A 14,346-nucleotide genomic window follows, 5' to 3' on the forward strand; every position below is an offset into this window, starting at 1 on the left:
AAATAAAGAAATAAAAATAATAAATAAATAAGTAAAAATGAAATAAAGTAATAATAATTAAAAATAAAGATAAAAGAAAAAACCTAAAGAGGAGGGCGGAAAAACGACTAGGACGAGAGTGCAGGGACCCAACACCTACTGACTTTCCAGCCATCCTCTCTATTGAGATTGCTTGGTCTCTTTTCAATCTCAAGCGCTTCCCTAAATTTTCGATGATGGAAATGCGAGACCTTAGCAATAACACTAGCCTCCTCAATACAAACATGATGATTGGTTTTCTCAGCATCTTCAGCTAAAGCGGAAGACTTAGCTCTCCTATGCCTAAGATCCGCTGCGTGCTCGCTAATCCTTTGATTAATGAAGCGACCAGTCTCCCCAATATAGGGGGTCCCACAGGAACAAGGGATCAGATAAATGCCCTTCATATCCTTAGGGTCGATCGGATCCTTCACAGATTTGAGGGACAGACGAATGGTGTTCAGGGGCCTAAAGGTCACAAGGATACTATGCTTCCTGAGAATCCTTCCAATTCTATCGGTGGTCCCCTGAACATACGGAAGATGGACACCAGGAATTCGCTCTTTCGGTTCTCTTTTAGACAGAGAATTCTTGGAAGCTTTAAGGAAAGCCCTCTGACCCATGTATCTACTATAACCATTCTCAACAAAGACATCAAGCAAATGGGATTTTTCTTTCTCAAAGCTCTTCTTGTCCGAGATCCTCAGGGCCCGAGTAGCAAGGGTATTGAGAACACCCATCTTTTGAGCCGGGAAATGGTGGGAACTGGCATGAAGATACTGTTCCGTATGAGTTTTCTTTCGAAAAACTTGATGGGCGAGGGAACCATCACTATTCTTCGAAATAAGAATATCAAGGAATGGAAGGCATCCATCAACTTCCTGCTCCTTAGTGAACTTAATGGCTGAGGATTGCTTGTTGAGATGATCAAAGAAGAGATCAAGCTCATCCTGGCCATGAGACCAAATGACATTGGTGTCATCCACATACCTTCTCCACAGTTTGGGCAAGAGCCGAGAAGAGTTCAGAGCCTTGGACTCAAAATCCTCCATAAACAGGTTCGCAACAACAGGGGAAAGGGGTGAGCCCATCGCAACCCCACAGGTCTGCTCGAAGAACTCTCCCTCAAAACTGAAGAAAGTGGAAGTGAGACAGATCTCAACCAACCTGGCCGTGTCAGGATCTGTTAGGCGGTTGATCACATCCAAGGCCTCATTAATAGGGATGCAAGTGAACAGGGAGACAACATCAAAACTAACAAGAATGTCCCCAGGATCAAGCTTAATGTCCTTTAGTTCTTCAATAAAGGAAGCAGAGTCTTTTACGAAGGACTCCGTACGACCAACTAAGGGCTTAAGCTTTAACGCAAGGAACTTCGCAAGAAGGTAGGTAGGGCCTCCAATGGTGTTGACGATGGGCCTTAAGGGGGCACCTTCCTTGTGAATCTTGGGGAGGCCATAGATTCTGGGGGTAATAGGGCTGCTTTCAATGAGCTTATGGTGCAAGGAACTCAATGAGCCAATGGATTTAATGGCCACAGCCACATTTCGAGCCACCTTCTTCAAAGGATTTTTGGGAAGCTTTTTGTAGCTACCACTATTATGAAGATGATCCAACATCTTGCTGCGGTAATCATCCCTGTTAAGAATGACGGCAGCCCCACCCTTGTCTGCCTTAAGAACAATGATATCCTTGTTCTGGTTTAAGGATCTGAGAGCTAAAGATTCTTCCTTGCTGATGTTACTCTTAGGCGGCTTAGCCTTTCTCAAGGCAACTGCACAATCCTGCCTAATAGTATCTTTGATCCTATCAGGTAAACTTCGGATCCCAAACTCAATATCACAGATAATGTCCTCCACAGGGATTTTTCTAGGGGCTAAGGCAAAATTTAAACCCTTGCCCAAAACTTCAAAAACAGAAGGGGGAAAAACAAAACTGGAAAGATTAATAACCTTGTTACTAGAAGGAGAAATACTAGCAGCCCTTTTATTCCTATTATTTTTCAAGAAGCTTCTGTTAGTCTTGTCCATCCAGTTATTATTAAAAATATTATCATTATTGATATCATTATTACTAAAATGAGTATTATTATTATTAACACAATAACTATTATAATTATTATTATAAGTAATAATGTCACTTTTATTATTCATATTGTTATTATGATTCATAACACCATTATTACGATTCTTAATGAATTTACCATTATTATAAGTGTTATTATTATTATCATCCTTAATAAAGTTATTACCAATACGTTCATTACTTTTTATGTCACTATTATAATTCTTATTGCGTATATTAAAATTCTTATCAATATTAAATAATTTATCATTATCATGAGTGTTATTAATAACATTGTTATCCTTAATAACATTAATATCTTTAATCATCACGCGTTCATTACAGTCACTATTATAATTCTTATTACGTATATTAAAATTCTTATCAATATCATTATTATGAGTGCTATTCATATCATTGTTATCCTTAATAACATTAATATCTTTAATCATCACGCGTTCATTACTGTTATTATAACTCTTATAATAAGAGCTGCTCCGCTTATTTATGAAATTAAGATTCCTATCAACGAAACCAGCGCTGTCCTCAGGCGAAGCAACCCCCGTGGGATCTCCACAATTGAACGAAGAGCCGGGGACGGGGATCGAATCATCGATAGCCTCTCCTTTGCTGGCTGCATCAAACCTGCTAACGCTTACCGGGAACACGGTTTTACCAGGCGACGGGGACGAGGAATTATCCAATGGCGACCTCGAATCAAAAGGCACCACGTTAACCAAACTCAACCGGTTTGGGGAGGCGGAGGATGCGTCGGTCGATATCGCAGTTGGATCCGAAACGTCGAAATCAGGCACAACACCACGGCTGCTACCTAAAGAAACGTGTTTAGGATCCCCGGCAACAGGATCGAAGCATTTCCCCGTAACGCAGGTCCCAGGAATAACGCTGCCCTGAGAGACAAACATTATTTCATGCTCTGCGCAGAGAAGACCCTGCTTACTCCCATCCGGTAAGACAGAACCTATTGCAGCTGAATGCAGGTCTGTAGAGAACGAAACGGCTTCATCAACGTGCGCTGAGGTATCCAGAGATTGGAAACCAGAGACTCCATCTGAGCGGCCAGATAACCAGTCATTCAACGCAGAGATTTTCCCAGATGAGATACGGCTATGGGAAGCAGCGCCCATGGCTCTATCAAGAGACTCTGAATTACCAGCTAGTCTTAGAAACTTAGAAGCTTGCTTCTGCTTCTGAATCTCCTCTAACCGAAGAGACTTCAAAGCAGAACAGGCATCTATTCTGGCCCAAAGGGAGGCCGAAAATAAGTTTCCAAGATCCAGATGCAAATCCAAAAGGACCCGAGAAAGCTGACTCAAGGATCTTCTGACCCTACTGATTTCCGCCCTTATTAATGCCAAACTCGCCTTAAGGAAAACCTGATGGTTTCGTGGAGTGTGAAGGCGGTGCTTAATCCGGGCAAAGATAGGAATGATGGAGGAGTCTCTGCAACGTTTAAGAAAAGCTAGATCTGATTTCAACCTTGAAACCTGCAAGCGAGCCCGTTCAAAACGACGAACCTTGTGTGCGATGGCATCTCCGTGCAGGGATTCAATTATAGAGTTCAGGCTTCTGTGATCCATATCAAGATTGTGAGAGATTTTTCAGCGAAAATCACATGGAGTATCATTTGTCGACGCGTTTCGAACCAACTAGTGTGGTTCATCGTCAGGACAAGTTGAAGAAACAGATCCAGCTTAGCATGATAAATAGCCTGAGCAGAGTCTCCAACGGCTAGATTGATTAACGGCTAATTTTGACCTTAGGAGCTAGGTCAAAATTGTAATTTATTAATTTAATATTTTTACTATTATTATTATTATTATTTTTCTATGGAAATAAGTTAAATTAGGTAAATGGTTGGTTTTAAAAAGGAATTTATTTATAAAAATAATAAATATAAGTATAATACTAGGTTATTAAAAGTTAGGATTAATCATTTCAATCGCTGATTTGAAAATAAAAGAAAATTTATTTATTTATTTAAATTATTTAATAATTAATATTGGCATTATACATATATATAAATATTTTTATACTTAAAATCATAATAATAGGTATCTTCTTCTTCTAATTCTCATGAGTGGCTCATTGATTTTGGAGCTTCTTATCACATGGCCAAAAACAAAGCCATGTTTTCTTCTTTAAATGATTGTAACACCAAAAATATATATGTTGGTGATGATAGATCTCTTAGTGTTGTAGGGACTGGAACTGTTCATATGGAGAATGGTCAATTTAATGATGTATTATGTGTTCCAACCTTATCCTGCAACCTTCTATCTGTATATCAGATAACTCATTTAGGTGAAGGTAATCATTGAATTTTCACCCCACGATGTTGTAATTAAGGATCTAAGAGATCCTAGACAGATTTTAGCTATTGGCATTGTTGTTGATTCTACAAGGTTGTATAAGTTTAACAACTTTGGGTCATCAAATCTTCCCTCGGTATTTGTTGCTCATAATGATGAAGTGAGAAAACTTTGGCATGAGTGATTTGGTCACTTAAACTATCATTTCCTTCAGAATCTATGTAAAGAAAATATGGTGACAGGTCTTCCAATGGTATCTTGCAGAGATGATGTTTGTTCCAGATGTGTACTCAGAAAACGTCATCGGGATAGTTTTGAAAAACGTGCCTCTTGGCACAACTCAGCCCCTTTACAGCTTGTGCATAGTGATTTATGTGGTCCACTTCTAGTTGTTTCATTCTCTGGCTACAAGTATTTCTTAACTTTCATTGATGATTTCTCTAGACGCACTTGGGTATACTTCTTAAAACTCAAGAGTGAAACATTTAACATGTTCTTAGCCTTTAATGCCTTTGATGAAAAACAATCTGGCCATCAGATTCTTAAGCTAAGATCTGATAATGGTGGAGAATATGTTAACAACAAATTCATCAACTTTTGCATTGAGAATGGAATTCAAATGCAACATATTGTTCCATATACTCCACAACAAAATGGTGTAGCTGAAAGGAAGAATTGCACCTTAAAGGAAATGGCTAATTGTATGCTTCAATCTAAAGGACTTAGTCTTAATTTTTGGGCAGAAGCAATTAATTGTGCAAATTACATAATAACTCGCACTCCTACTAAGGTTTTAAAGAATATCACTCCAGAGTCTCTCATAGAGGCGAAATTTACTAAACTTCGATTGATGGTTGGAGTTCAGGAAGTTGTCACTAAGGGGGGATAGGCTCTAATTCCTCCTTCCTTCTACTATTGTGTGATATTTGTACATCCTTCAATCCTATCCCAAGTTGTTCTTAAGGGGGAATGTTAGGATATTCCGACACATAGGAAATAGTTAAGTATAACTTGGTTTAGTGTAGAGTTAGGTAAAGTGTGTTTCTTTACTATGTACTTTTGTAACTTACAATTCGACGGTTACGATATGTAGTGATCCGACGGTTCATTCTCTTCTCTGTATTACCGACACTTGATCCATGGCTTAACACCCGATTGGCCCATGATCTCTATTTCAAGAGCATGGAGGGTCATTTGTAGGGTAACCGTTCATGAGAGAAGCTTATGTAAATTTTCATTCTTTTATTAATAAATTGCTTGAAGTGGCCACGTTGGCTCAGGCCATGGACTGTTTCCCTCTTTGAGGGTTTTAACCACGTCAACAATACTCGTGTATTGATTTGTAATCTGTTTGTGAGCGGTGTCCTTTGGTGTTCTGTCTGAGGAACTTACCATGTAAATTCCTATAAGGGGTCCATCAGATTTATAAAAGAGGAGGGGGAGGCCATTGGAGGACATCTTGGATTTGATCTTTCTTCTTATATGAGAGGTTGAGAACCCGGTTCTCTACTTCATTGGTAGCCCTAGGACGGAAACCCTCGGGTGATTCAGTGAGATTGGGCGAGTACCCATCTCCCCTTGGTGAATTCATCCAGAATTCACATGAGAGCTCAGTAGTGACATTTCAGTTCAGTTTTGGAGGGCCAACACAACATTGGAGTAGATTCTTGAGGCCATTTTTCCATCTCAGCTATTTTATTATATTAGCATGCAAACCCAGTTTCTATTATACTAAAAGTTGAGATTATTTCTGTTCATCGCATTATTGAATTGCATGCACTTTATTTGTTATATTTTACATGGCAATCTTCTATTGATTGAACGGTGATTTTATGGAGAAATTTTAGTTGAGTTATATTTCTGCAAAACTAGCCAAATATCCCGTTTGGGATATTACAGAATAATAATTTCTTCTTTAGCAGATATTTGGGCGCTATATTGGACCTCTCGTTGGAGCTACATTAGGTCTATGTATCATGGGGATACATGCATTGTATTTCCTAGTCCTAGTGGAATTGGGCAGTAGAATGAGATGCTTCCATATTGATGGGGATATACGGTGGGCGTTTCTCTAGTCCTAGGGTTGTTGGGTGGCATCCTTGGTGTCCCTTGTTTGTCATCTGTCAACTGAGATGTCCTCGAATTAGTTGCAGGACAATTTGGCATTCCTTGCCAAAGCTGAAATGCTCCTTCTCTCCCCCTTCAGAAAACAAAATCAAGTTAAATAATTTAAAAAGCAAAACTACAAAAAAATTGTGCTAATCTTAATCAAACACAAACCTTAACATGAGCTAAATCAAGTTTAAACTGAATTTTCTGTTTTTTTTTTTCTTTACATTGGGTACCATGCTGTTCCGAGTATGCAATTTTTGGAAGAACAGTAAGTGAAGAGCCTTGAAACCTGATTCTCATATATGATGATGTTAAAATTGGTCATTACTTTGGTACATCATAATATTTTCATATTTTTTATCAATAAAAAAATGATGTTGCCTGAATCATCTATTATGGTATATGGATACTATTCAATTTGCACAAGATGGTGTTTACAATTTTTTCTATTTAACCTATTTAATTGGTTTATGGTTTATGGTTTTAGTATTTTATTTATTTAGTTCCTTAGTTATCCATATATTTTTAAGATATTATTAGTTTTGTTCCCTTTGTCTCTGCCTGGGATTTTATCTTTCCACGTCTCAAAAACTTGTCTCCCCATGCCTCCATTTCCCTACATTGTAACTTGATACAGGCTAGCATGCTATTTTGCTCATGCCATTGGCCTTGTCCCATTTGGATAGATATTATTTTTCTTTCTTTTTGACATTATAATAGATTGAAGGAGTAAAATTTGTTTCAAATACTATCGTCGAAGTGTTTGCTTATGTTTTATTTTGTTGGAATGCAATGTGTGTTTTTGTATATAAGCACTACTAGTTTCTGTATACTGAAAAGTTTTGCATTGGAATTCATGATGAGATTTGCATGGTTATGCTCACATTATTGTCATCAGGAGTTTATAATTGAAGTTCGAGGCTAATTCACTTATCAAGAAAAAGAGGTTTCTTATCTCATCTTAAGAGTATTATTATTGGACATTTAGGTAATATAATCTAAGCCATACTGATCTGGGTGGTTCTTTGAATGCTGGCACAGGATCCTTACATTTTGTGCTGGGATGTGCGAAATACAACTGGGATTTTGTACAAGTAAGTTTTCTTTACAGTAGTTTTGAAAGAACCAACTTAATGAGTTGTTTTACATTATGGAAATATGATTGTACAAGTTTTTTTGTTTGTTTGTTTGTTTGTTACATCAGTTTTGAAAGAGGCAACATAGTGAGCCATTTTACATTATGGAAATGTGATAGTCCAGTTTGAATCTGTCTAGGAGATGACTCATGAATGTTTCCTTAAAGGAATCTTAAGGGAAACACATTTGTGGTGTTTTAGTATTGGAAATGTTCCATTTATAAAAATGAGTCACAAGTTAGATGTTTTCAGTTAGATAGAAGCAACCTAACGAAATTACATTTTTACCATGTTATACTAACTTTACACCAAAAAGCTTATGCTCTTCCCTATTGGGCAAGTAGGAACTTCTGGAATTTTGTTATCGTACAAGAGGATATATGTCATATGTCTAACAATTTACTCATTTTATTTCCTGCCAGTGTTGGAATTTTACGAAGTTCTTAATACATTGTGAGATTGTTGAGGCCCTTTTGAAGCTAAGAATATTTCAAGGCTGGCCCTTTCAATGTATGTTTTCCAATAATTTCATGTTACTTTTTCCTTAGTTGTCTGTGGACCTCCCACATCCTTTAATAGTACATTTCATATGAGCACACAATAAAAGAAATGACTGAAAATCTAAGTTACCAGGATACGGATACGGATACGGATTCAGATCTGGATACGGATCCACTAGTTTTTTTGAAAGCCAGGGTCCGGATACGCCAAAGAAATGGCAAGTACAAATAATTTAAATATATATATTTTTTATATTTTTAAAAATAAAAATAAAAATTATAATTTTTATATTTTATATTTTATAATTTATATACATTTGTAAAATGTAATACTTATATAAAACAATTAATATATTTTATTAATAACTTTAAAATTAAAGTACAAATAATTTAAATATATATTATTTATATTTTTAAAAGTAAAAATAAAAATTATAAGTTTTATATTTTATAATTTATATACATTTGTAAAATGTAATACTTATATAAAACAATTAATATATTTTATTAATAACTTTAAAATTAATATATTATTTATATATTTTATTAATAACTTTAAAATTAATATATTATTTATAAGTATTAAATATTAAGTATTCAAATTAATTAGTTTACAATTAAATGGACACGAACTATTTAGATTGGATTATAAAGTTAATTGGATTTATTAATTTAATAGGAATTTATTATAAACCATCCAAGACTAAACCTATGAGAGCTGGCAATTTAAAATTGGCAGCATAATAAACTAATGTCAGACCTGGTATGCCATTAAATAACCACGAGATTCAGCAATTGATTTTTCAATAATATTTCAAAAGTCCACACAAGCCACTAAATAATCGGGGGATTCAACAATAAAGTTTTCACTTTTCAATAATACTTGAAATGTTATGACACGGGGGATCCAACAATAGAATTTTCAATAATATTTGAAATGTTCTGACCAGTGATGATAATATTGGCGATATATCGCCGAATATCAGAAATATCGTGATATTTTCGGTGAGCTGAAATATCAGCGAGAAAATATCGCGATATTTTGGCTCCCAAAAATATCGCGATATTTCTGAGATATTGTCGATATCTCGGCAAAATATCGCGAGACGACAAAAAATATCGCTGGGTGTGTTATGTCGCGGCTAGAAAAAGGGAAAATCGTTTTTTCTTTTCTTCATTTTTGTTTCTGAGTGTTGGAGAAGGAAGGGGAAGAGTTTTGTGGTGGTTGTCAAGGAGGGTTTGAGGATCAAACAATGAGTATCACTACCAACTAAGATTTTTCTATGGATCAAAGATTGAAGAATAGTGAGACAAACTTCATTTCTTCCATTAACAGGTATGTTCTTAAAACCCCCTTGCCTTTTTGCCTATCAACATTTTGTTTATTTGTTTTTTTTCCATTTGCTATGATTTTCATGCCCATGAGCCAATGCAAGGGTTTTCTCCATATTTGGACATCAAGCTTCATTTTTTTTTCAACTTTCTTATGCACCCTCTTATTGCCATTTTTCATTCACATTGCAAAATGAAATGATGTAGTATTTTTTTTTTAAATGAGGTGGTTATTACTTATTATTTTTTGTGTTGAGGGGTTTAATGCCAATTTTTTGTTTTTTTTGTGCCCTAGGTTTGAATTAGTTCACTACAAATGTCAAATATGCCAAAAGCCTTGGACCCATTTTGGGAGTATGGGGAGGTTGTTGGTGGGGAAAATCGGGCATATATATCATGCAAATTGTGTGGGACCAAGATGTCAGGAGGGGTTACACGATTAAAATACCATCTGGCTAGACTCCCTGCACATGATGCAGATGTAATGCCTTGTATGGTTTCTAGTGCAGAGGTTATACAAAAATCTCTTGGAGCAATTGCTGAACAAGACAGAAAGAAAGCTGCTAGGGAGAGACCAATGGTCTCAGATAGATAGCTGCTAGTTTTATTTGTTTTGCAATTTTTGCTACATATAAGTTTATAACTCATGATGATGAAATACTTTTAAAGTTTTATATATGTGATGTTATTTTGTTTGAGTCCTTGATTGGGCAATTATCAGGGGTCAGCAAGATATGTGATGTTATTTTGTTTGAGTCCTTGATTGGACAATTATCAGGGATCAACAGGATATGTGATGTTATTTTGTTTGAGTCCTTGATTGGACAATTATTAGGGATCAACAGGATTTGGTATCGCCTTTGAAGTTTGATGTATTATTTCTATTTGACATCATATATATCAGTGCTTTCTTCATATTTATGTGCCAATGTGTTTAGTTCATGTTTTTATTGCTTTATATGTTTAGAAATCTGAAAAAATGAATATATTATGCATTTTTTATGCTTGCCGATATTTGCCAATATTTTCGCCAATATTGCCGATAAGATGTTTTCTGGACCCTCGTCGATATTTTGCCGATACCGATATTTTCAACACTGGTTCTGACACACATTTTTTTAACAGGACTCTAAAGTGAACTGAGCAGATCCTGGCGGATCTAGATCCGAATCCGTATATGATCCGAGGATTCGCAGATCCAACTACCCAGACCCATGGATCCGGTAACATATCTGAAAATTTATCACAGGAGATCCGTGCCTCGACAAACTCTGTGTTTGTATTCCCAATGAGCACATGCTTATAATATAAGTTTGCAACAAAATTGGCGATTGAAGATTAAAGTGGATCTTCAGCTTAGTATACCTTGATTCTCAACCTAGAATATATTTCTTGAGATAAATAACTTTTGTAATGTTCCTTGCCAAATAGGCCAACTCAACTTGCATAAAATCTCTAAATATTTCCATTAAGCATTTTTCTGACACTTTGCAAACAATTAATTCTTCCAACACTTGGAAAATAATGAGGAACCTCACTCAATAAAATTTAGGAAACCACCAAAATAATTTTACTTAGTAAAATTTGCCAATTAAACACCAATCAACCAATTTCTTATTATACTATAAAAAATTGCCTACAAGGATTATTTTTGGAACTTGATAGTTTCTCCAGCAATTGATATGATTTGGATGCAAGGAATGGATGAAGAAGGCTATCCACAAAAGAATATGGCCTCCAAATGCAACTGCAAATAAACTTGGCCTCTCAATATGAAACTCGACCTCCTCAAAGAGATGTGGCTTCTCCAACAATTCAGTCTCCCAAGATAATTTCCTTGATGAAATGTGGCCTTTAGAGCTACTAACAATAGATGAATATGTTCTTCGTCAAGCTTCCTTCATCTCATGTTGAAATGTAGTTCTTCCTTCAATATCCTCACCTATGAGGAATCTGGATGATTCATACTTCTTGTCTGGAGAGGGTGGATATGTTTTATCACCGAAACTGATCTTGATTAGCTAGGGTGGATATGTCTCACCATCGAAACTATTCCTCACTAGGGTTCTCACCCTTTTTCTCATAAGCTCTGAGAGCTCACCAAATCAATTTAGACAAATAACCAATGCATACTCAAAAGTGAGCTCCAATTATCATTTTTTAACTTTTTTCATTAGAATACCATGGGTCAATACCATGAATCATCAGAGTATGATGGGTCAATGCCATGGGTCATCAAAATACCATGGATCTCCCCCTTTTTCATTTTTTCCGCTCAATAATATAAAGGGACTTCATAAAGTTTTTATTATTTTTCCCATAGTCACTTAATAGCACCCTTTTAATTTAATTATTCACTGTCACTTCTAAATGTTGCTCTTTTCACCTGAACAACAGTCAAACAATTAAAATAATTGATCCCCTTTTTCCCTCTATAACCTATGGGAATGAAATAGGCCACTGAGTCGGCGACCATTCGAAAAGGAGACATTACAATCCTCCCTTCCCGAGATTACTTGCCCTCAAGCAATCCAAAACCTGTGTATCAATACTAAAATCCCAAATATGCTTGTAGAATGCTCCAACATATATATGTTGTACCATCCCAACACCATTGAACCCAACATCACTGTCACATTTTGCCATACCACAAAGCCATCCACTACAATGTAAACCACTCCTAATAATAGTCCCTGGTGAAGTTGAAGGGCATAACTCCTCATGATCTAACTTTATCATATTTTCAACATTCCTTTCTCTTAGTTCAATAATTGTGTATCTCTCAGTTCATTTTCCTCCATGTATTATCTCATCCTATGCTTCTACTGGGCTTTCTCACATCCATGAGATTCTCTTCCATGAGTTATATCATAAAATATATAAGGCTTCAATAAAGGATCATTATAATAAATTGCAATATTCCTTTCACAATATTTAGCTAAAAATAACTACGGCAAAATTACACCATAAATTTGTAGAATTTTACATGATAAATATTGCAAACTTTGAATTAACACAAGAAAGCATAGGAAAATTCAACCTTATTATTATATTAAATAACCCCAATGTTGATTTGGGGTAGCATCGGATGTGCTCTAGCCACGAAGTTTGGTGGAGAGGTTGGGGGTTGGGGCACATGAGATCTCTAATACCCTGAAAGGGTTTGGGCAGATTCTAAACAGTTTGGGAGATATTAAAATAATTAATATTTTTAATGGAGTCCCTAAGTCTAAACTTAGAAAAATTAAAATATGAATGTGGATTAATATAAAACTATGTTAGAATGGTCCAAAAGACATGGATGAAGCCAGATATAATCTTAGCCGTTGATTAGGGATTTAATCTCGGCTGTTGATATGTCAATGAGAAAAGTATAGAGGGGGCTTGAGGGTCACTTGGAGAGGACACCAAATGATCAGTCATTCTATTCTCTAGAGCGCGGTTTGCTAAGAGAGATAGAATCAGTGATCAGAGTTGCAGCTGAGGGGCATTGAGTACAGAGAGACAGAGAGGCAGAGATAGTGCCGAGAGATCAGTGCAGGAGCTAGAGAGAGTGACGCAGAGGCAGCTAGGGCTCACGCAGGGCCACACAAAGGTAGCCAGGAGCTGCGCAGTGCTTCAGAGAGGTCAGCATTGCTGATGCAGGGCTTCTTGAGGCTGACACACACCCATTCAAGGTGACGCAGGGCCAGCGTTGGGCACAAAGAGGTTGACGCAGTCCAGAAAGGCAGACGCTGGGGTTTCTGGGGCTGATTGGAGCTGAGGAGCTGTCGGAGGGTTTATCCAGGGTTTCAGCCGGGACATTTGTCTCAAATTGAGAGGTATTACTGCCAAGGGCATTCTCCGTTAGGTAAGCCAGATTTGGCACCCAGATTGTACTCTGAAATTGCTTAATAAGAAAACCCTCAAATAGCTGCACTAGTTTTCCCGCGTTGGGTTTTTCTGGGGACATTGGTCCAAAAATAATGATGTCATTTGGTGTGATTGTTTCTGTTTTCTTCAGTTGATGATTTGTAATATGTTGAGCATGCACTAGTGTTTATTTTCAATATTTACATTGTAAATAACTTGTTAAGTAACAGAACAAGTAGGTAGGAATAAATCAGTAAAGTGCATGGAGGGTTTCTAACTGGTAGACTTAGAAACTTCAACACCCAACCAATGGTTAACAATAGCTATTACATCAGTGAAGCCAAAATTGGAGATCAGAATGATTCCTACTCCATTCCTCAGATCTGCTCTAGATCTAACCTCTATTTGATACCATTGAAGCTCCATGAGATTTTTGGATGAAATCTCCTCAACAATGGGTTGGGTTTTCATCCAACTCACACAAGGAAACCCAAGGGTTTTTGTCTTGGAGCTAATTGAAGCTAAGAACTTCGTTCCCAGAATCTCTCCACAAAAGAATACTCAAATCCAAGATATGTCAAATGACTTGCTCTCCCTCATTTTAAAGATTGGATAGATCTCTCTTTGGCCTACTAGAAGCGCTTAATTTTATTATTTTTTTCTCCTCTCTAGAAGCTTCTCCTCTTTACTTTATTAAGTGGCTTTTTATTTAATTTTATTTAAGTCACTTTTCCTTTTCTTGCCTTTTTCTCCAATTAAGCACTTTTTCCCTTTTTTATTTAATAAAGTGACTAATTAAAGTCAATTTTAATCTTGGGAAATGATTGATCGACCACCACGCTTTTTTCGACCACTGGAAGTCTCTTTTCACCATCCCATCTTGTAGATATTTTTGTCCTTGGTTCGAATGAGCTATTACACTAAGGTGTTTCTTCAGATAAACTGCTCCAAGTTACACCTTTAGCATATTGAATTAAAATATGGTGATAATAACCTTGT

At 36.4% G+C, this 14,346-nt stretch overlaps 1 protein-coding gene across 5 annotated transcripts in view; it reads left to right on the plus strand.

Moving 5' to 3' along the window:
• Positions 1 to 14,346, plus strand: part of LOC149263294 (Transducin/WD40 repeat-like superfamily protein) — a 403,412-nt gene that overhangs the window by 217,969 nt on the left and 171,097 nt on the right. For all 5 annotated transcript variants that reach the window (XM_089426056.1, XM_089426049.1, XM_089426052.1 and 2 more), the window contains exon 11: positions 7,569 to 7,621. In XM_089426056.1, coding sequence (XP_089282182.1) covers positions 7,569 to 7,621 — 53 coding nt within the window. The remainder of the gene's footprint in view (positions 1 to 7,568; positions 7,622 to 14,346) is intronic.

This window comes from Pinus tabuliformis, chromosome 6, assembly GCF_031772625.1.
Source record: "Pinus tabuliformis cultivar Carrire ecotype Pingquan chromosome 6, CPIR1, whole genome shotgun sequence".
Taxonomy (NCBI): Eukaryota; Viridiplantae; Streptophyta; class Pinopsida; order Pinales; family Pinaceae; genus Pinus; species Pinus tabuliformis.